Source organism: Echinops telfairi, unplaced genomic scaffold (genome assembly GCF_000313985.2).
Source record: "Echinops telfairi isolate 266 unplaced genomic scaffold, ASM31398v2 ScPeMD7_7457;HRSCAF=8495, whole genome shotgun sequence".
Classification (NCBI taxonomy): domain Eukaryota; kingdom Metazoa; phylum Chordata; class Mammalia; order Afrosoricida; family Tenrecidae; genus Echinops; species Echinops telfairi.
In genome coordinates this window covers 34,575,548-34,601,228 of record NW_022111357.1, presented here as the reverse complement: position 1 = coordinate 34,601,228, position 25,681 = coordinate 34,575,548, and the positions used below count along the sequence as shown (strand labels likewise).

General features: G+C 49.6%; 1 protein-coding gene across 8 annotated transcripts in view; it reads left to right on the top strand.

The window, feature by feature from the left end:
- Positions 1–22,728, top strand: part of KIF1B (kinesin family member 1B) — a 182,222-nt gene extending 159,494 nt beyond the window's left edge. For all 8 annotated transcript variants that reach the window (XM_045298808.1, XM_045298805.1, XM_045298802.1 and 5 more), the window contains 12 exons: positions 412–517; positions 6,272–6,386; positions 7,943–8,076; positions 8,846–8,907; positions 11,650–11,795; positions 13,650–13,889; positions 14,847–14,918; positions 15,863–15,984; positions 17,334–17,483; positions 17,833–18,025; positions 18,169–18,287; positions 18,774–22,728. In XM_045298808.1, the coding sequence (XP_045154743.1) occupies positions 412–517; positions 6,272–6,386; positions 7,943–8,076; positions 8,846–8,907; positions 11,650–11,795; positions 13,650–13,889; positions 14,847–14,918; positions 15,863–15,984; positions 17,334–17,483; positions 17,833–18,025; positions 18,169–18,287; positions 18,774–18,816 (1,502 nt within the window). In that variant the 3' untranslated portion in view covers positions 18,817–22,728. The remainder of the gene's footprint in view (positions 1–411; positions 518–6,271; positions 6,387–7,942; positions 8,077–8,845; positions 8,908–11,649; positions 11,796–13,649; positions 13,890–14,846; positions 14,919–15,862; positions 15,985–17,333; positions 17,484–17,832; positions 18,026–18,168; positions 18,288–18,773) is intronic.
- Positions 22,729–25,681: the final 2,953 nt, after the last annotated feature.

Below are 25,681 nucleotides of genomic sequence, written 5' to 3'. Positions count from 1 at the left end.
AAAAAACCACCAAGTTTAAAAAAAATACATGGGTTAAGAAGTTTCTATAAGGTGAGCATCAGCTGGATTAGAAAGAGGAAGATGTGAACAGCAGAAATTCCAATGGAGTAGCTAATTACTTCAGATTGAAGATCACTGTGAGCAAGGTGGGTGATATTGGAAATGAAAGTTGAATTGCAATATTGGATAAATAAGAGGAACTGTTTGAGCAAAGATCCGATAGAGTTTCACAATTGACTAACTGTGGGACGTGAACAGTATGGATAAGAGTGGAGGATCTGCGATAAACCCAATGGCCTTCCTAGTACCTGTAGTTATACCAAGCTATAAAAGCTTGTTTGAGACTTAATGAATTTAGGTTTTGCTTTTAAATTTGCGTATATTCTAATTTTTTTTAATTCTCTCTTTTAGGCCGGATTAGAAATAAGGCTGAGGTGGACGAAGCTGCAATTGATGCCATCCTCTCCCTAAATATTATCTCTGCCAAGTACCTAAAGTCTTCCCATAACTCCAGCAGGTGAGGTCCCTGAGGGAGCGTATGAGTCCGTCCTGTTGGGTCAGCTGCTGTTCCATTAGATCCCGTATTCACCAGTGACTCCTGCTTCAGAGGCAGAGACTAATGCTCTTCTCCCTTCAGAATGCCCTGTCTTCCCTTGCCCACCCACTCTCCAAAAATAAAGTAACTAAATGGAGCTGTATTTATATTTGTGACCACTTAACCTTATAAAGTGGCAATGCTTTAACCTTTGTAGAGGTTGAGTAACTATACTAGGAATAGCTAGAAAGCCGGTCAAGAAAACTAAGCATGATGCTGCCTAAGGGCTTAGAAGTACAAATAAAGTGTGGCTGAGACTAAAGGGTTGCTGTGGAGAAAGACAGTACGCTCCTGAGTGTCCGCCCAGGCACAGTGAAGCCTCTGCTCGTGAGCCCTCGCTCCTGCTAATGGAGGCTCGGGTCCGTAGTGTTTGCTGTGGATGTTCATTTATGCATAAAGATGATGAATTAATGTTAGCTTTTCTAAGGAACTAATTTTATTTTTAAATTCTAAAAATTAGCATGCCATAAAAGTTTCTGTTACAGTAAAGTAATGAGAGAGAAAGCATAAAGAATGTAGTCATTTTATTTTCCACATTAGCTGGGACCCTCACCCTGGAAGGCGCTGGGTCACATGTGTTGTAGGCTCCATCTCTTATACATGGTGAGGGCTGAGAAATAGGAGAGGCAGTGTCTACTGCGGACTTACAATACTGTCTTCCCACAACCCCGTTTCCTGGGCTTCTCCCCTAGAGCTTTCCATTTAAGGAGCCCTGGTGGCACTGTCTGGTAAACATTGGACTGCGAGTCACTGGTCAGTGGTTCAAACCCACCAGCTGCTCTGCGGGAGAAAGATGTCTATACTTGGAAACCCACGAAGGGTGCTACACGTTGCAATCAACTCAGTGGCAGGGGTTTGGGGTTTTGTTTTTTTTTTGGATTTCTTTGGTCTATCTGCTCCTGAGAAACTTGCTCACAAGAGGCAGAGGAAACATAAAGACCGTGAGCAGAATCAGAATTAAAGGCAGGTGTGAGCCAGGATTAATTCCTTTCCATCGTTTCCTTGTGTCACCGTTCTACCTAAGAAGGAGGGAAAAGGAACAAACTTCTCTGGGAACATGTAAACAAAGTGAGGAAGGAGTGTGAGCAGTGTGCTGTGGGCAGGGAGCCGGAGGAGCAGTGGAGATAGAGAAGAGGGCTTGGGTCCTCCCTGGACTACACTTGGGCAGAATCTTGAACAAAGTCACTTCTCTGAAATCAGCAAGAGCTCCATCCACCTCTCTCTCCTCTGCCAGACATTTACAGCAGGTGTCCATTTGGAACTCACTGTAATACTTTCTTTGCAACTATGAGAAATGTCTCTTAAGTTTTCCTAGGGTTCTTCACAAAACCCCTGGAGAAGGGTAGCGTGTGCTTGAACTGCTGGCTGTGCTCATCTTGACTACATTCATGTGACCTTGGAGTATCCACCTCCGAGTCATGCCCAGCCTCAGGCTGTTTCTCAGTCCATTCACGAAACTTGCTGTAGGGTATGATGAATTTATTCTTTTATGGTAGGAGCTTATTGTTCATTTTAAAAATAGAATAATTAAAAATACACACCTTAACTATTTTTGCCTTAATTAAGACTGTATTGTGCTCATTAATTAGTCAAGTTCTTGTATAGGGCCAAGACCTTTTCTTTAATTATAGCTCATGTATTGGACTTCTTACTGTTTTACTTGCAAAACCACACCCATAGTTTCTCACCTACAATTTTCAGTTTGGCAGAGTAAGAACTAGTAATCTATGAAGAAAATTTAGGCAAAAAATTCTCTAAACTTTTTTTCCCCTTTTATTTCGCCAGCTTTTAATTTAATCGCTGTTTTTTAAACCACCACCATTATTGAAGATTTTTAAAACAATTTTCATAGAAACATTTCATTGATTCTTTCAGCCCTCCTGTTCATTGATTTCCCTCATTTTAATTGGATACTTATAAATAACAACTGGTCTATCCAGGTCTGGGACTAAATACAGCTGATGCATGATCTGCATGCAGCTCTGCTCTCTGGAGCGAATTAACTGGGCATGGGATCGAGACTGCAGTCTTTGTCGCACGGGGTGTGGAGCACATTGGTTAGTGCTACATGGAGTTCAGTGAAGGGTTTCTGTAAGGGTGAGTGGTTCTAGTTGTGCTAGCAGAAGTCCGATTTGGGTGCTTCATCGCTATACTAGAAGGTGGCTGTGGCCATCTGACAATGCAGTGTAACTGACAAGGGCTGGTGCTCCTTTCTTCCCGGACCTCAGTTGGACTTCCCCTAACTCCACATCAACCTCCTGACACTCCCAATACCAAGTGCTTTCAAAAGGAATGTCACAGGTGGTCATGCCTGGCATTTTTCTTTTTTTTTTTTTTTTTTTTTTTTTTTTTTTTTTTCCCGGCATTTTTCTTAACTGAATGTCCAGAGAGAAACCCAGGCCATTGTATGCTCGGTATCAAATGGCCCATGTTGATTGTCCATGTGAAATCACTTTGTTTATCAGCAAATGTGTCTTTTTTATGTATTTTCTTTTCTGCTTTTCTCTCTGCCTTTTTAAAAAACCTTTTTGCTGCACTAACAAAAGCCTTTTCTATGATTTTAGGCTCTTTCTTGATAAGGATATTCCTAGGTACTTTGTGTTTGCTTTTTTGCACATATAGATTCTAGTTTATCAGACTGCTTTGTGTCTTACGTTGCTTTGATTATTAGCATTTTTACTTCATGGTTTTTCCCCACGCAAACCTAAGCTGTACCTAGAATAGAGCAATACCTTATTCTGTCACCATAAGATATTCCTCCTTATGCTCTGGGTCTCTCGGTGTATGTACATCTAAGAAGCTTCTTAGAGGATTTTCAGAGTTCTAAGTTACTTTCCATTCCATTCACTAACTACACTAGCTCATTTTATCTTACTCCTTCCCCCAGTTCTCTTCATCCGCATTACGAAGTAGAACGCTTCTCCCTCCACCTCATACAGCACCTCAGGTTTTGCTTTTCCTTCTTGTCCTGGCAAACGCTTCAAAACCTGTAGAACTTTGCATAATTGTGCTCTTGACTCTGTGGTGCCCTGTGCAGTAGTGGAGGCTTGGTTATTTCGGTAGCGAAGTCTGTGAGAAATATTTAATTGTTGAAGCATTTTTCTTTGTACCGTCCAGGGTGATTGGTTTTACTTTACTATCTTTTTCTTGAGTGAAACCAAAAAATCCTGGGTACAAAGTGAAGGAGGTCTTTTTCCCGTTTCTCATCATCTGATTCAGGAAAGGAAACTGAACAAAGTGAAACGTAACATGAAGTCCAACTTGCTAACGAGTCCTAGTCAACACTGGTAAAGGAGTGGTTAGTCGAGCTGACTTACTTGACTTGTGACTGGTGTCACTGATGTAATGGCCGTGTGCTGTAATCTGGACACTCTTCCAGCCCCATTGCCAAGCTTCTTCCTGATGAACTCTCTATAGAGCAGCGGTTCTCAGCCTGTGGGTTGCGACCCCTTTGGGAGTCGAACAACCCTTTCACAAGGGTCGCCCGATTCATCATAACAGTAGCAAAATTTTATTTTAGCTCACATCCTGCAGACTCTGGCAGATTCCCTGGAATCCCGACATTCGGAGCTCTTCTACTGCCAGTGATGAAGTAGCAACGAAAATAAGGTTGTAGTTGGGGGTCACCACTACATGAGGAAATGTACCAAAGGGTTGAGAACCACTCTTCTAGAGGTTCTTTCACGGATGGCTCATGGGAGAAGTTGTGTTTTTACTTTTTCAGAATTAACAAGTTCAAGGTAAAGTCTTGTACCCGGTTATTCTAGAAACCTGTGTCTCTGTTGATACTGCAGCTGTTCTCAGCATCTTGAGAAATTCCCACTCAGCTCCTGACCACCTAAGAGCCATTTAGGGTTCAGCCCTGTTTTTCACCCTGAACTCAATTGCCAAACCTGATTCAATCCACATTCCACCAGTTTGGGTTTTGTTTCTTGAAACCAGCTCTCAAGAATCATTACCTTTTGAGAGTATTCCAAAACTATGTACTGCCTCTGCTAAAAAAATTTCCCCAAGAACACTGTAGTGAAATCCAAAATTCGTGTCATTTTCCTTCATGTTGGTCCCATTTCTACCAGTGTATTTTCTCTGGCATCAGTGTGACAATTTAAGCCGAAAACAAAGATGTGGTGGGACTTTCTTACACAAATTCCAAAGTTGGTTTCAGTCAAAAGAGCCAGCACCGTTAGCCCTAAACAGCAGCATGAGGAGGTGACTGAAGTGACGGTGTGGGCACCACATCGCAGGCCACTTTCACAAGGCTTTGGGCCAGGCATCTCCTGTGTCGTCAGTGCCCCTAGAAGGAGCCTCAGGACCCTGCAGCTCACGGGTCAGCCCCCACGATGGGCCAGGTAGCTCAACACGGGACAGAGGCAAAAAGAGTTCTGCGAGTGTTCGTGCTCTCGTAAGTTCTAAAGTTATGCGTCACCCCAAATTAGAATTTGTCTGAAACTTAGTAAAATGAAGCTTTCTAAACAGGGCTCTGTGGCTGTATGAGAGAGCTTCACAAAGTTCATGGAGAAATGGAATTAAAAGATAATGGATTTTTTTCTGTACACTTGTGGAAAGCCCCATCATATCAAGGGCACTAGAGTTGATCTGCAGAATGCTGCTGTTGAGCTCCGTGCAGCCTCAGCAGAGCCTGGAGGAACTGGAAGGTGTAAGGTCATCTAGGAGAACTGATGGCTGTGGAGTTGGCGAAGAATAGTGCAAGTATTAGGCACTGCCTGAAGAACCAATAAATCTGTGTTGGAAGAAGTACAGCCAGAATGCTCCGTAGAAACGAGGGTGGCAAGCCCGCATCTCACATACTTTGGGCATGTTGTCAGGAGGATCGGTGAAAAAGAGGAAGCCCCTCACTCGAGGAGGTGGATTGACACAGTGACTACAAGCCTGGCTCAAGCGGAGCTGTCTTGGTGGGAGTGGTGCAGACAGCAGTGTTCCCCTCCGGGGCAGATAAGGGTGTCATGCACTGGAGCCAGCTCGGCAGCACAAGAGCGTCTCGCGAAGTTTGTGAGAGGAAATATATATGTATCAAAACAACGTTACCAGAAGAGTTTAAACTTCATTTATTTAAACGTAAGATTGGTTTTCAAGTGGAATTTTGAAAAATTAATAAATAGTAAGGTTGTCTGGCTATGGTGTTAAAAAATCAGTTTCTTTTCCTTGAGTATTAGCTAAGAAAAACTACTTCTCTTATGTAAAACAAAGCCCTCTGTCACGAACTTTCTCTGCCTGTTCCCGGTTCATGCTCACATTCTGCGGCTCAGCAGAACTAGGCCTCGTGGTGCTCACGTCCCCACGATGAGAAGATGGAAGCATCAGGCTTGCTGAGCGCTTGCGTCCTGTTCGCATTGACGGACAGCCAACACGCTAATGATGAGTCTGACTGTCTGCTTTCAGTTTCTAGCCACACTCGCCCTTTCATCCTAAACTTTGATTACCTCACTGTTTTCATTTGTGTAGGCTGACGCAGGATTGTCAAGTTAGCACAGCTAAGTGCTCCTTGATGGGGGGGGAGGGTAGGAGAAAGGGGGCTACCTTTTTCTCCTAGAGAGGCAGGTTCTCTGTTACTAGATTTTGATACATGTAAAGTGTTGGCTTGCGTAAGACTCTGTGACAATACCTAGACTTAGGACGGTCCTTCTGGCTAACGCCCTCTTGCCTTTCCCGCCTTAGGACCTTCTACCGATTTGAGGCCGTGTGGGACAGCTCCCTCCATAACTCCCTCCTCCTGAACCGCGTCACACCTTACGGAGAAAAGATCTACATGACCTTGTCAGCCTACCTGGAGGTGAGGCACCTCAGGACTGCCAAACTCCAGACCAAACCCACTGCTGTGGAGTCGGGGGCCGCTCAGAGCAGCCCCAGAGGACCGCGTAGAACGCCCCTCTGGGTTTCGGAGACTTGGAACCTTGACAGAAGCAGAGGCCTCCCCTTCTCCCAAGGACATCGCCGACTTGTGGTCAGCAGCACAAGTTGGGGAGCCCGCAATGCCAGGGCCAGGCCATCAGTTGCTGTGAAAGGATATGGGAAGCTTGACTTGGCCTCTTTGACTCGCCACCATTCTTAAGTCACGAACTTGCATACTTCACCTGCCAACTGTTCTGAATCCAGTAGATCTGGTCCTGTTCGCTGTTTAACCAATGAGGCACATGGCTTTTACAGTAGCATCGGTGTTTGTAGCGTAAGAGCCCTGGTGATATGGTGGTTAAAGCGCTCTGCTGCTAGTGGAAAGGTCAGTAGTTGAAGCCCACCATCCTCTCCACTGGGGAAAATGTGACCATCTGCTTTCCTAAAGGTTACCACCTTGGAAACCCTGTGGGGCAGTTCTACTGGACGCTAGTGTGTCCGTTTTATAACTTAATCACTATTCTTCAAAGAATGTAGGATTTTTAAAGATAATGTGTTCTCTCGTTTTTTCTGGTTTGGGTTTCATGTATTTCTACTCTGTATTCCTTTCTGCTGGTGACAGTACACTTTTTCCCCTGCCTTTTTTCTAGCCGTGGGGTGAAGGTGTTGAGTTCTTGTTTGATAGGTGCCTTTGTTGTGATGCTTTGACCTCTGAGCACTGCCTTTGTTCTGTGCCGAAGGCTTGAGTGTGCTGTGCTTCCATTCTCATGGATGCTAGGAGTCATTTCACTTTACTGCCCCTCTTCTACCCAGTTGTTTTTAAGCAGTGCCTTACTTGGTGTCCGTGTAGTTGCTTTTGTTCCTTGTGCTTCCTGTTACTACTATGAGAAGTTACAGACGGGCTGATAGTGGGTAACACACAAACTCAAACCAGCCTGTCTGAGTAGAAATCTCTGAACGGCTATTTGAGGCTGGTGTGTCCTTGGACAAGTTCCTTCATCTCTGTGTGTCTCTGTTTCCACGTCTGTTAAAAGAGGTGGCTAATAGCATTTATCGTAAAAGGTTGTTGAGAGGTCATGGAAGAGGTTTTGGAGCCGTGCTTGGCATATAGTAAATATTCAGTAAACGTTCGCTGCTAAGCATTGGGCTACTGACCACAGACAGGGTCAGTGGGAGAAAGAGGAGGCTGTCTGCTCTCGTAAAGATTCACCGTCCCAGGACCCCAAGGGAGCAGGCCTGCTCTGTCCTGAATTAGGTTTGCTGTGAGTTGGAATTGACTCTGTGGCAGTGGGTTTGACTTTTGTTATTACTACAGGGGGAAATATTGAGAACAGTGAGTGCATCTGCCAGGGATGCTTCATGGACTTGTTGACATCATCGGTGACTCTGAGGGGCTGCAGCCCATAGTTCAGACTCGCTTTCCAAAACCCCAGGGCTCAGGCTCAGCCACATGTGTCGGCCGTACTGCTCCTCAGGCACGTTCTTGTCTGCTTTCAGCTGGATCATTGCATTCAGCCAGCCGTCATCACCAAGGATGTCTGCATGGTCTTCTACTCACGAGACGCCAAGATCTCGCCGCCACGCTCTCTGCGCAACCTCTTTGGCAGTGGCTACTCCAAATCCCCAGACTCGTAAGTGCCTGAGGCAAATTTAGCTCCCTTATTGTTTGCCCAGTATTGACTCAGCACCCTTCTGGGTCCCCTGGCTTGCTGTTAGCCTACTGTCTATCAGCCACTTTGGTGCTGTGACTTGTGTGTTAGGATTTAATAAAGTGTTGGTGGATGGATGGAGTAATGAACATCTCCAAAGCAATTTTGCAGTTACTCAGTGCTCTTTTACACGAGATTATTAATATTATTTCTAACAAATTGCCATTGAGGTTTTCTTTGTAAGATTTATTATCCATATTTAAGGTATAAAAATCTATCAAGAATGATATAATAAATACCTACATATCACCGCCTAGCTTAAAAAATTAAGAGTGCTTATTACAGTACAAAGATTCTGAAGTACCACTGACACCCCTCAGGATTGTATGTTGGTCATGTCGTTCTAGTGTAGACTCTCGTTCCCTCCCTCCTCCGCTCTCTTCTGGTAAGGAAGAGCCAACGCTCAGTTGCTACGTTTGTGTTCTAAGTGCTAGCTGCTTGTTGTGTCGCATTCACTGCTGAAACAGCTATGTTCACGTGGTGGAGAGGAGCACTGGTGCTTCCCAGACCTATCGTCATGAAGTCCAGAATAGGAAAGGATCAATGGCTCGCAAGAAATGTTTCATACTTGAAGGTTGGTTGCAGTCCATCCAAGGAAGACAGATGATGTTGTAGGTAGAGAGAATTGAGCTTTTTCCTGGGTTTGCGCTATAAGAAATTAACTGTTTTGTTTGTTTTTTTCTTCAAATAGCAATCGAGTCACTGGAATTTATGAACTCAGTTTATGCAAAATGGCAGACACAGGTAGTCCAGGTAAGTGTAAGCTCTTTTGAGTCCAGGAGGTGAAAGTTATCATTGTATATATTTGGGAGGGGGGTGTATATTGTATCCAGAAACTGGGAGTCCACCCATTTAGGACAGTGAGGAAATGGCATGGACGCCACATCTGCCTCCTCCGGCTGTGAGAGCGGGAAGGAGAATCCCACGCCACACCACCTCTTGTCAGGCATCCCCCGCCGGCCCTCCCCTGGCACTGTGCTTCTCTGCTGGAACGCAGACGGTACTCACGATTATGGGATTTATTAAGGAAGTTGACAGGTTACAAGTCAGTGATAGAAATGTTAAAGATACAGTTCTCTTACTTCTTTTATTCTCAGCCATGCCAACAGACACACCTCTTGACTTTCAGCTGCTCGGCTCCGTGGTCTCTGCCCTGCTCCAGCAAGGGCACAAAGCTCCTGTAGTTCTGATAAGTGACCAGAGAGCACCTTCCTCTGAGCCAGCCTCTCACCCACAGGCATGGAAGTCTGCTGCCTAGTCTGAGCGCTGGCCACTTATCTGTACCAGGGCTTGGATGCCTTCTGCTCCTTGCTCTTCTTCCCCAATGGTCATGAGCTTCTCCATTCTTGCTCCTGAGGCAGCTCATTTTAGACCCAGTAGAATGACGAAACTGACCTTCCCCTTAGCGGAGTCCTTGACTCTTGCCCACCCCATCATTTGGGGTGAGTGACAGACTGGACAGAAGAGCTGTCCCAAGTGATTTTGCTTCCGTACAGATGCAAAATCGTTGAGAAGCCACGTACATTTCACAAGCTAATTTTAATGGTCATGATGGTGGGAATTACCTTTTTCAGAATTGCAACATTGTTTTATTTATGATGTGCAATATAGTTTTAAAATATACTAAACAAGTATTTCTGGCCTATGGAATATTATAGACTATTTGAGTTCATTGTCTTGGGAAATGTCATAATTATTATCCTCCCCAGTTTTGCCTCAAAGATAACTTGGCAATATAACTTTAAAGGTGCTGTAAAACTAGAATTGGTCCCCCAAGTTCTGTAGAAAGACAAATGATTAAGTTGGAATTGTTCTATGACCTTTACAATCTCTATTTGGACTACTGTTGTTTCTCCATCACTGTGAACATCAGCGTTCTTTATTTCTATGCTTGATTCCTGTGAGTTTGAGTTATTTTAAGAAACGTAGATGGAAAAGGAGTCAGGTGTCTATAAGTAAGATTTGAGTATAAGTCCAAGCCCTGGAAGCAACTAATTATAGTGTCCACATAGCTCCTTGAAGGATTTTCAAATGAACATAAATACGTATATTTCACCTGTAACTTCTATAATATTTTAAAAAGTAAATGGGACATGAACAGATGAAAATCATCTAATTACCATCCTGATTGAATTTCTACATGTGACTGTGAGTGTGTGTTCCCTTCCCATTTATATGGGTATATTTTGTGTATTTTACATCATAGTATATGGGATATTTAATTTACATATATAATTTTTATTTCTATGTATTTTTACCTGACGTAATGACCATAAACAGTTTTTCAAGTTGCAGTGCAGTCTTCACACTTGTTTTTAAAATGTAAAATTCAGTTTTAAAAGAAATTCGGAGAATTGTTTTAGGGGAAAGGGATGATTTTTACTGCGAATAAAAGAAAGCCCATTGCCCAGGGCAAAGGCGACAGCATTGAGGACATTCCGGCCGACTCAGAGGACGACGAGGAGGAGAAGCCAGAAAGGAGCCGGGGCAAGGGGCAGCAGAAGGTGGCTCAGCAGAGGAGCCAGGCATGGCTGAAAGAGGGTGGTGGGGATGAGCCTCTCAACTTCTTGGACCCCAAGGTAGCCCAGTGCGTCCTAGCCACGCAGCCCAGGCCGGGCCAGGGCAAGAAGGACCACAGCTTCAAGGTTAGTGCTGACAGCCGGCTGATCATCCATGAGGAGGAGGATGGAGACCAGATGGAGGAGGAGGAGGGCACAAAAGGTGAGGAAGAGGAGGTAGCTGACCTCATGGAAGCTTAAGCAGCAACCAGAGGGTGCCCCCGCAGTACCGAGCTGGAGGCTCTGGCATCCGTCACCGTTTGGCCAAGAAAGCAAAGGGTGACATGAAGAAGGGTCGGCTGGACCCCCACGCCTACATCCCCTTCAACAGAACCATGCTCAGCTGCTCAACCGCAGGAGGAAGGTGAAGCTGCAGGGTCAGTTCAAAGGCCTGGTGAAAGCTGCCCAGCGGGGCTCCCAGGTGGGACACAAACTGATGAAAGGACCACCGGCCCTAAAGCACCAGGCCTCCGGCCCGCCTGTGCCGCAGCCAGGGACCCCCTTTCAGAGCTCCTGCCTGGCGTCAGACTGACTGGTTGGCACAGGAATCCCATGCCGGGGCCAGGATACTGGATGCTCAGGAGGGGAGCCGCCCTGGCGTCTGCAGGGGCATGTGTGACCTCAGAGCCTGAGGAGGGCTCGCTGGGGCGCCCCTGGTCTCTTCTGAGCTGGCCTATGTGACAGAACAGACAGCCCAGGGATCACCCGCTTATTACCCACCATACAGCACTTTACTGGTCCGTAATGTGACATGTACCAGACTCGGAATAAACGTATCACACCCCACAAAAAAAAAAAAAGAAAGAAAGCCCATGTATTTTGGAGCTAAATTATCTTAGCTTGCTATGTATGTGAATCATTCATTAATTATAAGCAAAAACTGGAATGTGATTTTTTTTTTCCTCCCTGGGGAAAAAATGGCCTCCTCTCTTTTTAGGAATGCAAAGAAGGAGAAGGAAAATCCTGGATACTTCGGTGGCTTATGTCCGGGGAGAAGAGAACCTAGCGGGCTGGCGGCCCCGCGGGGACAGCCTCATCCTGGAGCACCAATGGGAGTTAGAGAAGCTGGAGCTGCTCCACGAGGTGACCCACTCAGTGCTGTGGGGGCTCCCAAACTGTCGGGCCTTCACCCCGCCGCCAGGCTGTCCTGCCTAGAGACATACTATTTTATACTCTCTTTTTTTAAAAAAATCATTTTATTGGGGCTTCTTACAGCTCTTATAACAATCCATGCATCCATTGTGTCAAGCACATTTGAACATATGTTGCCATCATCATTTTCAAAACATTTTCTTTCTACTTGAGCCCTGGTATCAGCTTGTCTTTTTTTCCTCCCAACACCCCCCCCCATCCCTCCCACCCTCATGAACCCTTGATAAATTAGAAATTATTCTTCTATTCATATCTTACACCATCCACTGTCTCCCTTTGCCCACATTTCTGTTGTTCGTCCTGCTTGGTGTGTATGGGGGTGGGGCTGGGGGGTATTATATATGTCCATCATTGTGATCGGGTCCCCCACCTTCTCCCTACCCTCATGGTATTGCCACTCCCATTACTCTTCCTAAGGGATTTTTCTGTCCTGGATTCTGTGTCAAGAGTTCTTATCTGTACCAGTGTACATGCTCTGGTCTAGCCAGATTTGTAAGGTTAGAACTGGAGTCATGATGTGGAGGGGCGGGGGAGTATTAAAGAACTAGAGGAATGTGGTGTGTTTTGTCGGTGCTATACTGTACCCTAGCTGACTTGTCCCTTCCTTGTGACCCTTCTATGAGGGGGTGTCCAGTGGAGACCTACTATCTTATTTATTTATTTTAAAAAATATTTTATTGGGGCTCTTACAGCTCTTATAACAATTCACACATCAATTATATCAAACACATTTGTACATCTGTTGCCATCATTGTTTTCTAAGCATTTACTTTCTATTTGAGCCCTTGGTACCAGCCCATTTTTCCCTCCCCCCTCAAGATCCCTTGACAAATTATAACTTTTTATTTTCATATCTTACACCAACTGCCGTCTCCCTTTCCCCAGTGTCTGTTGTTTGTTCCCCTGGAGGGGTGGGGGTGAGGTTATGGGTCAATTATGGCGGTCAGTTGCCCCTTCCTCCTCTTTTCTCCCCACCTTCCCCTGCTGGAATCCCTACACCCATTTGTTCATGAGGGGTTTATCTGACCCATTGTCTACAGATGGGTTTGGAGTATCTGCTCCAACCACCCTCGTTCTCAACAATATGGTTGGGTTATTTTGCTTGCTTATTGTGGGTCTTTTGATGCCTGTTACCCGATCCTGTGAACACCTCATGATCCCACAGGCTGGTGTGCTTCTTCCATGTGAGCTTGTTGCTTCTCTGCTAGATGGCCGCTTGTTTAACTTCAAACCTTTAAGACCCCAGACATATATCTTTTGATAGCGGACACCATCAGCTTTTTTCACATTTGCTTGTGCACCCATCTTGTCTTCAGTGAGTATGCAGGGAGGGTGAGCCTCACAGAAAGCCAGGGTGTTAGAACAACATGTTCTTGCGTTGAGGCAGGCTTTGAGTAGAGGCCAAAGTCCACCCACTTCCTCAATGTATTGCCATATAAATATACGTACATAGGCCAATACATCTATCTGTGTGAATTAATGTGTTTACATATATGTACTCCTGTGTGTATGCCTCTATCCCTAGCTTTGCTTACTAGATCTTTTCTTCTGTTTCCCTTTACCTCCTCCTGCCCCAGCATCACACTCGCCCTTCTTCTGCCTCTCAGTAATTCCTCTCAGCTAGATTGCTGTTGTTCTAACACCCCCGGGGTATCTGTGTTCTCCTCATTGTTGATTTTAATTCCCTAGTTGTTCCCCTGTCTATGGAGACCTACTATTTTAATAGCTCATTGAAGCCTTCCTTGAGGTGCGTGTTTGCTGAGGCAATGGGTTTGATCTTCTCAGGTGGAGAAAACCCGGCACTTCCTGCTAGTGCGTGAGCGTCTTGGTGACAGCATCCCCAAGTCCCTGAGCGACTCCCTGTCCCCCAGCCTCAGCAGTGGCACCCTCAGCACCTCCACCAGCATCTCCTCTCAGATCTCAACCACCACCTGTGAGAGCGCCGTCACACCCAGTGAGAGCAGTGGCTATGACTCGGCAGACATCGAAAGCCTGGTGGACCGAGAGAAAGAGCTGGCAACCAAGGTGTGACTCCCATCTTCCACCGTCAGGCCTGGAGCTCGGCTTGCCGTTTCTTCATTATGCACAGCTCTCTCTGAGGGCCTGCACGTCCAGGCCCGTGCTAACATTGGATGTAGAATATAAGACTCAATACCAGCCTTTAAGAAGTGGGCAAACTAGTGGGTGACAAAAATGTAATAGAGGTGTGGCTAGAATGTGGTGGGACCTGAAGAGAGGCCCCCAGGAAAGGGTGGGGAGAGGGGCTCGGGTGTTGACTGGGGGAGAGAAGCCGGTCAGAGGTGTTCAGGAGGTAGACCTGGCGCTCTTGCTGAGTGGATGTGAGGAAGAAGGGGCACTGAGAGGAGGACTTGGAGGGTACGGTCTGGGGAAGCCGGCTGAAAGGGACCAGGGAAATGAGCTGGGCTGTGTGTCTCGTTTGTTTTACTTTCTTTTAATAGTTGATTTCAGAAGCTGTGTCATCGAGAATTTGCTAAGATCTCCAGGCCTTTTAGTAGTAGTGCCAGGGTGAATTGAAGAGTTTGCAGGAGCCCTAGCAGCTGATTGGGTTGCTGCTAATTGCAAGGTCAGTGGTTCAAACCCACCTACCAGTCTGCAAGATAAAGATGGAAGCTGCCTGTTCATAAAGATCTGCAGTCTTCGAAACCCTTAGAAACCATTCTACTCTGTCCTGAGAGTCACGATGAGGCAGGATTGACGTGGGAGAGAAGCAGGCCTTTCTACGACTGTTGATACTTACAGTCTGGGGAACCCCACGCAGGTCAACCCTGTGCTGTAGTAGAGCGGCCTCAGTGCGGTGACAGTGAGTCTGCTTGTGGTTTTGTTTCACTCTGGTAGATGTCTGCCTTGGTAGCGCTTGGCCCTTGTGAGTCCCAGTGCTGTGCTCTTTCCCTCTCCCCTGCCACACGGTTCTTTAGCCTCAGAAACTCTGTGGTCAGCCCCACTGTTCTTTCTCTTCCGTAGTGCCTGCGACTTCTCACACACACCTTCAACCGAGAATTCAGCCAGGTGCACGGCAGCATCAGTGATTGCAAGGTGAGCCGTGGGCGCCCATGTTCAGCCAGCGTGTGGTGCCGGGTTTCTCCAGAGGCGCTCTGACCACCTGTCCCCAGATTGGGTGGTTTGAAGGACATCACTGTATTAGAGAATTTACACTGTTTCTACCCTAATATTTATCCCAATTCTTCAGAGTCAGCACACTGACTTCCAAAGAAAGAAGTATTCATGGGAGTGTCTTAGAATGATTGTTCAGTAGAAACAGTTTGACTGTCCCCTGAATCCCATGGATTATTCTATAGGAATAATTCTTACAGAGTACTCTGTAGGAAGGTGAGGTGTCACTCTATGACGGCGACAAGGATGAGCTAAAGTTCTTGGTGGCATAATGCCATCAGGTTTTGCTGCCTTCAGTAGGGTCAGTCGAAGGCTTTGAAGAACTTCTGAGTCATTCACCAGTGCAGCCACCCTGGCCTGTTTGGGCTCAGTCACTCCTGCCTTTGCTGCCCTTGCACACTATCTCCTTCCAGATAGTCCCATGATTGACACCTTATTACGGTCACTCACTGCTCAAATATCACCTCCCTAGAGCAGCCTCTCTGGCTCCCCTTTGTGATTCTGAGATCTTCGCATGGTCTGAGCGGTTGGACAGTGCATATTGGTTGCCTTATCGTCTGCCTTCCCCACTAGACGTAACCTCCAGAAGGGCAGGGAGTCTGCCATGCTGTTAGGGCAGCACCTGGCAGCACATCGAGCGTTGTGCCATTCACCTTCAGAACCAGGAGCATAGAAAAGCCACTGTGCCCTTTTTTAAACAACTTGATTTCTGGTGTAATGGTCAGGCCACAAGTTCCTGCAGCTTATTTCCATGTGTGACCTTGTGAAGCAGCTGTATGAAAGTGAGGTCACTAGCTGTCAGAGCCCCTCCCGCAAAGGCAGCTGGCTCCATCTGACCTCACGTGCCTTCTTGGGGTTGCTTCCAGTTGTCTGATATCTCTCCGATTGGACGGGACCCCTCTGTGTCCAGTTTCAGCAGTGCTACCCTCACGCCCTCATCTACCTGCCCCTCGCTGGTAGACTCAAGGAGCAACTCTTTGGATCAGAAGTAAGTACCCAGAATTCTCTTTGAGAAGCTGATCTTAGAACCAAGGGAAATGTCCACCTTCCTCTGGCTCATTGGCTCTCAGCAGAGGGCAGAAACCTACCTCCCACCCCACCCTGGGCAGCCCTCTGGGAACTATGTGGAGGTGACAATGGCTGCTGCAGGGGGTTCATTCCAAGGGAAGGTCCCACACAGAGAAGCGGGGCCCACCCAAAATGCTACCAGTGGTGCTGTGAGAAACCAGGGGAACATGACAGCTGACGTTCATTGTCTGCCTTTTAAGTCGCATCAAATCCTTAATGACTCATACCCTTAAGCTTGTTTCGTCCTTCCACTCCCACCCCTGATTACCCCTCAATCATAACATCTGACATTTCCGACCTTTGGAAGAATGTTTTGATGAAACCCCACATAGAAAAAACTATGTGAGAAAAATAATATCATAAAGCACGTAGTTCATTATTAAGCCACTGCTCGGTTCATAATGCCCCCATCTCCACTTGTATCCTCACCCGAGGCATATTTCCCTAACCCTGGCACAGCCACAAGTGCCTGGAGAAGTCTGCATAGCTGGGTGATGGCATAAAATGTAGGGTTTCATGCACTGTAAGACATTTGTTGATAGCCCACTGTGAAAGAAAAAAAGCATCACCCACTGAAAATTGCTGTGCATCCCTTGTCAGATGAATCTCAAGCCCAGAGAGTCAGAAGCCAAGCCCTTGGGCTGTCCTCCTCGGCACAGAGCATGGGACTCAGTCCTCGCACCCAAAGCCGTCCTGGCAGCATGCTGGCCATGGTGCAGCTCTATTCTGCGTGGTCACCAAGAGCCAGGCCCTCCCACACGTGTGCCTGTGCCGTGCCTCATCCCCGGCCAGTGCTCCTCAGCCCTCAGCAGCATCACCGGCTGGTGGTGTGGCAGCACAGGTGGCTGAGCCTCACCCGGGGCTGCTGGTTCAGTCAGTCTGGGCTGGAGCTTGAGAATTTGAATTTGTAACTCCAAGTGCTGTCCCCGGGACCACACTTTGAGGAAGGTGGCCTTAGGTGTGGCCATGTGACTAAGTGGGAACAGAAAAGGCAGTGGAGGCCATGGTCAGACACTGCTTCCCTGAGAGCTTCAGGCCAGGGAGACTGGGACTTGGTGGTCTGCAGTTGTCACTTTTCTCAACTCAAAAGGGCGACACCGGTTGAATGCGTGGTTAACTCTGAAACCAGCTTGTGGTCTCTGCTGGCAGGGTCCATGGTGGTCAGGGCCAGGCAGTGTGTGCCACCTGGGGGGGCGTCATCGACATGTGCAGTGACCTTCATGAACCGCTTGTCATCCCTTGCTTCCTCCTACCCTCTCTCTTTCAAAGGACCCCAGAAGCCAATTCACGGGCCTCTAGTCCCTGCCAGGAATTTGAACAGTTTCAGATTGTCCCAACTGTGGAAACACCGTATTTGGCCCGAGCAGGGAAAAATGAATTTCTCAATCTTGTTCCGGATATTGAAGAAATTAGACCTGGGTGAGTACTATGTTGAACAAGGATGTGAGGTGTGAGAAAAATCACTCAGAAGAATTTACTTCTGGCTCTTCTGGAAGAGGCCGCGACTACACTTGCATGCCAGTTGGATGTGGGTGGAAGAGCCGGGCTGGCTTTCTGCTGCAGTTGTAGCGAGGTGCCTCCTCCCCTTCCCCGGGTGGGCCCAGCGCAGCTGCACGTGGCCAGGAAGCCCAGCGGCCGGGCGACCATTCTGCCATCTCACTAACGCTCCAGGCTGAGCCTTGGCGAGATGTACTTTGCCACTTGTCAGCTTGTGCCCATGTCCTTTTGTTCGGCACTAACTCCTCCGGTGACCCTCCTGCCTGTGCAGCTCGGTGGTCTCGAAGAAGGGGTACCTGCACCTCAAGGAGCCGCTCTCCAGCCACTGGGCTAAGCACTTTGTTGTGGTCCGCCGCCCGTACGTCTTCATCTACAACAGTGACAAAGACCCAGTGGAGCGTGGGATCATTGACCTGTCCACCGCACAGGTGGAGTACAGTGAGGACCAGCAGGCCATGGTGAAGGTCAGTGCTGCCCTTTCTCGCTGCCCACGCCCTGGACCTGGCTCCTGGCCCTCCATGGGAGGGCTGTGTGCAGCCATGGACGTGGCAGAGGTCCCCACTGCTCAGCCTCTCAACTCACCTCCCATCTCCTGGGTCTCTTTCAGACACCTAACACTTTTGCCGTATGCACAAAGCACCGGGGGGTCCTTCTGCAGGCGCTCAATGACAAAGACATGAACGACTGGTTGTATGCCTTTAACCCACTCCTCGCTGGTACGATCCGGTAAGAGTGGTTCCAAGGATGGTGGGGCAGGGCGGCCGTGGAGGGAGTGCCGTGAGCAGGGGCAAAGTAGAGGGAGGACGCCGAGAGTGCAGGGGTGGTTGTAGGTGGTCCGGGGCATCCACTTCTTTTTGGTAGTTCTTATCACCTGGGCCTGAAAGAGGGGACCTGAGAGGAGTGCACGCAGCCCCCGTGACCAGTGTCCGATTTACTGATGGTCATTTGCCCTCACTGCGAAGGAACCAAACCAGCCCCTTCCCACAGCAAACTCTAGCACGGTCCCTTCACTCGCGCCACACACTCGGCTTTGAGGTTACGGGAGGGCTGCAAGCCTTTTTTTGCCCAGAGCGGGTCTAGGAAAATGTGTGTCTCTGTCCCAACTCTCCTACAACCTAAAGACACACTGAGGGATGGGTCTCATCAGTGCCCGTGGCTCAGCCTGTGAGGCCAGCCACCCTCTAATCCTGTCCCCTGGTTTGTCTCCCACAGGTCCAAACTCTCCCGGCGTCGCCCCAGCCAACTGCAGTACTGACTGCAGGTCTCACCCACCTTCCTTCCGAGAGATAAAGACGGTGGTATCTCTCTTTCTCTCTGTGACTCTCGTCTGTAACCCTGCGGCTTAACTCCTCTCCCCCCACCTCGACCGTCGTCGGCACTTTTTCTCCATCACTGTGTACGCCTTTCTGTTTCCTTTCCTGTGCTGAGATTCTTGTTAGCAGCATGGGGCCTAACACAAGGAAAAACAAAACTAAAAACAACACCCACACTAACAAACCCAGAGGGACCCAGTGAGTGTTCACCTGACTTTTTTGATGTCCTCTGGCTTCCTTCTCTCTGCTGGGTCCCCCTCCGGACCACCTCCGATGTCCATACTGCTATCTCAGCGTACCTTTGTCTTTCAGAACAACTGCACTGTTTCCGTTTCTCTGTTTGTGATGGTGACGGCATTTTCGTTTTTCTTGGGTGGCGCAGAGACAAAGGGAGGAGACATCTGACCTGCTCGGACCCCGAGAGGAACACTCACTGGTCTTTGCAGGGCACAGGCTCTGTGGGCTTCAAAATGGGGCTGTGATCTTCTTGGAGCTGAGACGGGGCCTTGTTTTGGACATAGTGATGGAATTGCCAGTTGGCGCAAGTGAGAAGAGAAGACTGTTCAGTAGGCTGAGGGCAGAGGCTGTTCTTGACCCTGAGAGAAGGGAGGAGCCCAAGGTATTGCTGGTCAGTCCAAAGGACCAGAGAAGCGGGCCGGCTAGGCATGAGGGCAGCCCCTTAGCAGAATGCTTTGTTCCTGGGGGCAAGAGCCCTCTGACCAGGCCTCTCTCTTTCCGGGCTGGGCTGTTCAGTTTCCAGATTCCCTCCTCTGCATTCGGGAGGGTAGGTGAGTAGGACGTCATACCTGCGTGTCTCGCCAGAGGGCAGTGTTTCACTTTCTGGGGAAGCACACTCCATGGTCCTTGTGGCCTCCGCTAGGATCCTGGGAGGAGGAATGAATCTCGTCAGTGCTGGCGCTCACTTTGAGCCAGACGGCAGCTCTCCAAGATAGGTGTGGAGGCCCCCCTGAAGCCAGTGGTCAAGGATGCTTGTTTGTGGACAAGGGTAGCTGCCTTCACTCCTAAACCACACACGGGCTCTGCCTTACAGGCCCCAGGCCGGAGAACGAACAACCAACCCCAGGAAGGAGAATGCGTCCTGACCAGTGGGTGCTGCTCCTCGGCCTGCCCTACACAAGTGCAGAGACCTGGCCCGAGGAGGGAGAGGCTCCGCCTCGGACGGGCTGGGTCACCTGGCCCGCAGAGGCCACCGTAGAAGGTTCCGTTTCGCTCAGCTGCCACCCAGTTCCACAGGAAGGACTTGGGAGAGAGGTCTCCAGTCATGTCAGTCACTTTACCACCTCTTCCCCCTCCTCCCTGCAACTTCTGTCTAGCTGTCCCTCAGCCACTTGGGAAAGAAGCCCTGCGCCCACTTTGTGGAAGACCAGGGGTTCTGGGCCTTGAGGACACTGGTGGACTTCCTGCTTCAGGCAGGCAGGTGCCAAGGGCTTGCGCCCTGCTGCAAAGTAGGTACCAAGGAGGCTGGTCACCACCCAGAGCCTGGTGTCTGCCCTCCTGGCTGGGTGGCCTCGTCCGTCCTGAGCGCTGCCTGTCTGGTTAGCAAAGGCCACAGACCGGCCTGCGGTGCAAAGGGAGGGTCAGCACTCAGTGGTGGATCTTTTTTTTTCCCCCCCAAACCGTAGGTCACTAATTGTAATGTTACTTGTGTCCAAGCAAAGCCGTGTGAGGTGTTTGATGGAGGTAGAGCTTCCTCACTGTCTAGTGGGCACAGCCCGCCCGTCTGATGCACACTCAACCAGGATCTGTCCCTGCTTGGAGACGGCTCCCTGGGCTGGACTAAACCTAATTTCAGGGAAAGAAGATGAATTGAAAGGTGACTTTGGAATGAAATCCCAGCTGCTGCTGCTGTTAGGGAGTGTGGGAGAAGGACTCGAGCCTGTGGGCCGGGCCGGGGACACTGAGCATGCCACCGCGCGAGTGCACTGAGGGACTTCTGGTTTGTCCTCTAACTCAAACAAGCTCGCTGAGAAAGTCTTTGCTTTGAAGGTGCCAGAGATTAGAATGAGCCCGACTGAACTGCGTGCCCGGAATGTGCCCAGAGAAGAAAGCCGGTTACAAAGCCAGAGGTGGCCGGACCTGGGTGTCCGGCAGCGCACTCGGGCAGCTGTGAGGGGTTCCTGCACAGCAGACAGGCACAGGCAGCCCCTGCCGGCACCCCCATTTCCTCGGGTTGGAGTGGATGCAGCTTTTCTGTGCCAGGCCCTCCCCACGGCAGCTCTCACAGGGCCTTCCAGCAGTACCGGTAGCTATGACTGGCCGGGAAAGAGGTTTCTTATTTATTTTGTGCCTAAAGGTTTACCTCCTTTAACAAAGAGGGAAAACTAAAAAGCAAGGAAGAAAACTTGTGCAAAGTGAAGAGAATTGAGGGTTAGCTATGAAACTGCTCATCTTTGCTCCCTTCCAGCACCCCAGCCCTCCTGCCTCCCACCTCCTGCCCAAGAGCATCCCAGCTGCACACCACAGGGTCCTGAGCCTCCGTTCTCTGTGCACCGACCTGGGGGTCAGTCAGCCCTCAGTGTGCCCAGGCCAGCCAGCCCCCGCACATGCACAGACTCATGACCAGGCTCGGGCCTCAGACCCCAGTGCTCTATTACAGAGTGGTTTCCCAACCAAGAGACCAGCCCCACTTGTGTTTCCTTTCCTCTAGCTGCACACAATGTGTGTCCTATACAGGCTGCCCGTGGGCGTCCACTCTGTCGGTCAGAAAGGTCTTGTTGAGCTAACCGTAGGATGACTTTTTCCTGGCACATATTTCAAAGCAAAGACTTTGTTGCCTGCTGCTTGTCATCTGATTTACAGGGATATTTAATTTTGTAAGGTATATGTATATTTATACAGCTATAATTTACTGCACACTGGACTGGAAAAGAAAGGATTCTTCTGTGTGAAGCCCGGCCAGTGCTGGGCCTCCCAGGCGCTGTGTCCACTCGGTCTCACCTGTGCAGGCTCGGTGGGCCGGCTGTCTCTCCAGCTGTCTCTCGCTGTCTGGTGCAGGTCCTTCGGTTTTCCTTTCCATCCCTCTTTAAATGTGATTGTTAAACTGCTCCTTAAAGAGACAAGACTAACTCTGCTGCTCGGCACGGCTGCTGCCTGCCTGGTCAACCGGACTCTTCCCCTGGGTACCCCGAGGCATCCCTGAGGCTGTGGGCCAGCCCATGACCGTGGGCCGCAGGGGATGCCCTCGCTTGTGCTTCCTTGGTCCAATGAAATATCAGCTGAGAGATTCTTTGTGTTGTTCAAAAGGCCATTTATGAGTTAGTAATTGAGCCCCACAAAATCTGAGGGAAGCCTCCGGTCATTTCGAGAGTAAATTGTCATTGGCATAAAATTCATGTTGAAAACTCCCGCCCCATGGCTGTGCCCAGGCGGACATCAGGCTGGGGTTGCTCCCTGGCCAGCCCCTGGCTGTGGTGTGGTGGTTTCACACCTCAGACCAACCCTTTGCTGGCCTCGGGGACACTGTGGCCACTGAGAGGCCCATCTCTGTCACTATCCTTACACTACATACCACAAAACCCGCGACGCATAAGTGGCCTTTGTGAACCAAGACTCTGCAAACTGATCTCTCCCCAGTGAAGGAGTTGAGCACACGAGCAACAATGTACATTCTAATTTCGGATTTTCATTTTCACGTTTGATTTTGTAAATAGGATCGGATGTCTGAAGCTTGAGTATACAGAATGTAAATATGGTTCTGGTATTTGTACTAATTTGGATTCTTTTGCTGTATAGCCTTACGTGTGCAATGCAGACATTATCTAACTGTGTATGGTAACCTTGCATCACAGAGCTATTAGTGAACGAGGTCAAACAATAAAGGTACAACCAGTGCATCGAAGGCTCTGTGTGCCGTTCTTCTGCGCCCGCGGGGAAGAGGCTACCCAAGGAGGTCTTCTCTTGACTTCCCTCGAAAGATGGCGCCGTCCACAGAAGACGACGTGTCCCTCTGATGTGCAAACCAGTGGTTCTTGGGTGACCGCAAAGCTGGCGCAGCGCTGCTGCTTGAGGTGGGCGCAGAAATACGGCAGGTTCTCCATGCACAATGGGTGTACCCATCGCCGTTACCTCCAAAGCTGCTGAACACATTTGTACCTTCATGGGTGTTCTCAAGGACAAGTCTTCTCTAGTTTCACTCCACGAGCGCTTGGTCCGTTGGGCCAACCCTGCTCTCCTCCCCTCCCCCATCCCCGGGGGCTAGGTATTTTCCTCAGTGCTCTATGCCGGTTTCTTTTACAACAACATGTAAAGAAAATAATAAGCGTATAACATGCATTGTTTGCATAAAATATATTTTACCAGGAAATATCCTCTAAATTGCCCAAGAGAAATTTGCTTCTGTCTCCAAAGGTGGGTGTCACAGGATTGTCTAAAAGATCTGTAATGCTGTGTTGTTGGTTATTGGCATGTAATGCACACCCTGTACAGCTCACTGGTTAATCAGAGCAACTGCACAGTCAACAACAATCACTTTTGGCAGCACCATTTCCTTTGAGGTAAAAGTGCTGTCTCCCTAGTCTGGAGGTGATTGTGTCTCTCTGTCCAAAGGCCTGCCTTGCTGCCCTCCCAGGACCCTGGAGCGCGTGCGTGTGTGTGCGTGCGTGTGTAGGGAGTTGGGGGGATGTTGAAGATGCACCAGGTCAGCTAATAAGCACCTCACATGGCACAACCCCTTGGGGGGGGGAGGGCAACATTGAGCCAGAACAGCTGTTCGGTGCCCACCCCACAGCCGCCTCCTGCCCCAGTGGAAGAAGACATCGGTGCTAAGGACTGCTGTAGGACAGCAGGGGCTCCTCTGAAGGCTGTACTGAATCAAGGTCAAAGGTCCAGCCTACAAATCCCTAGGCAGAGAAATGAGAGTGTGCCCTCCCTAGGGCCCAAACTGTAAGGGGCAGTGGGCTGAGTTAGGAGAGGGGCAGCAGACAGCGGGCCCATGCACGGAGTGAGGGCTTAGCCAAGGGCTTGAGACTGAGGGAAATGAAGCCAGGGTCTGAGACGGGACATGAGAATGCTTTGAGGGTCTGGAGAATATCCTGATCCTCTGGGGGGTGGCAGGAACAAATGTCGACGAGAGAAAATAGAGCATTGCCCAGCAGTGAGGGGAGAGGTGGCCCACAGTGACGTGTACTAAGGTCGGAACAGCCGAGAGCAGGGTCAGCGCACATTGGAGGGTTGAGAGCTGACAGTTTGCTGAGTGATTGCATGTGGGGTGAAGACTGGAGGGGTGACTCGGGATGTTGACCCAAGCAGAAAGAACGGGCTCGCTTCCTAACGTGAACTAGACTAGCCACAGTGATGGCACTGAGTTGAGAATTTTATTTGGGTCATGATTTCTTTGAGCTATTATAAGACTGGCAGGGGATGGCATCTGACTGCAAACAAGAGGGGACAGGAGGGGGGCTACTATCCGCAGCAGTCTCCCAAGGCTGAGGCCCGGGAGGCCGGGCAGGCGTGCCTCCTGCGGCATGCTGCTTCTCTGCTGGGTCCGATCAGTGCGGTGGCCACACAGAACACTCAGCACTGGAAAGTATGCTTTCTGCTAGAGAAGGTTCAGGATACAGTGACTCAGGACAGCCTCTGCCGTTCCTGCAAGCATACCTCTCCCCAGCACTGGAAGCCTTGGCCTGGTCACCACTCGGCTCAGGCAAGGACCCCCAAAACGTTTAACCCTGCCAGTAAGTGCCCACCGGAGGCACGCCACTCTTGCGCACTCTGTGAGCTGGGAAGCCCCACCACTCCGTGCCAGTCTCCCAGTTCTGTCTTTCCTGCCACCATTTCTCGGCTGCAGCTTCTCACTGCCAGGGCTCACCGCCCGACTGCAGCATCGAGGAGCCAGAGGACAGCCTCCACCCCTGGTGGCTTGTCTGAGGGGAGTGAGCTCCTGTTTCTGCCTCTTGTTCATTTTAAGCACAGTGGGAGGGCAAAGCTGGCCAGTTCCTTCATTAAGGTCACCGACACCCTTCCTGTGTGGTCCCTATGGGCCATGGGCCTTATTAGCAAGCCAGCCTATCCCCTAGGTGGGCCACACGAGCATTGGCGGAATCAGACCCAGGTGTTGGGGGGGGGGGGGGGGCGTCACAAAGATGAGGGCCAGAGGAGTCCTATCAAGAAACCAACGGCTGTCACCACATTTCCACCCAACACTATAGTAGGTGGCGCAACAGGACACACAGGTATGTGTTGTGTTGTGGTCAGGGCAACACCCACCTGCCTAGATGTCTGTGGTCCTGTAAGAGTGTCTCTCCATAAGGGAAAGCAGTTCTTTGGTTTATTACTTCCCCTGAATGCTTTAAGGAGCCCCAATCCCTGAGCGTGAAGGAAGGGCTCTGCCTTCCCCAACCCCCTCTGACATCCATTCCCCGTGCAGGCCAGCACCCGCCACCCTCAGCCTGCTGTGGCGCTGGTGGTGCCAGCCAGGCCTGGGCTCCTGGCTGTGGGCAGCAGTGGCAGTGGCTACCACCACCACTCGTTTTGAACTCAGCACAAGGGGGGGAATCCCAACTGCCCCGCAGCCGGAGGCCTATTGCCACGAGGCAGAGGTCGGATCTGCCTTCACCTCCACCTCCTTCACCTGTTCCAACACCTGCCATTCCTCCCAGGGCCTTCCGCCTCTGCGGGAACTCACAGACAAGACTCCCAGTTGTGGGAGCCTCCTCAAGCCCGGGCTCGTAAACTACAGGCCGGTCTTCCAGGCCTTGGACGTGTGGTCCGGAGGATGCCAGTCCTGGAGGAGGACATCGTGCTTGGTAAAGTAGAGGGACGGCGAAAAAGGGGAGGACCTCGACAAGG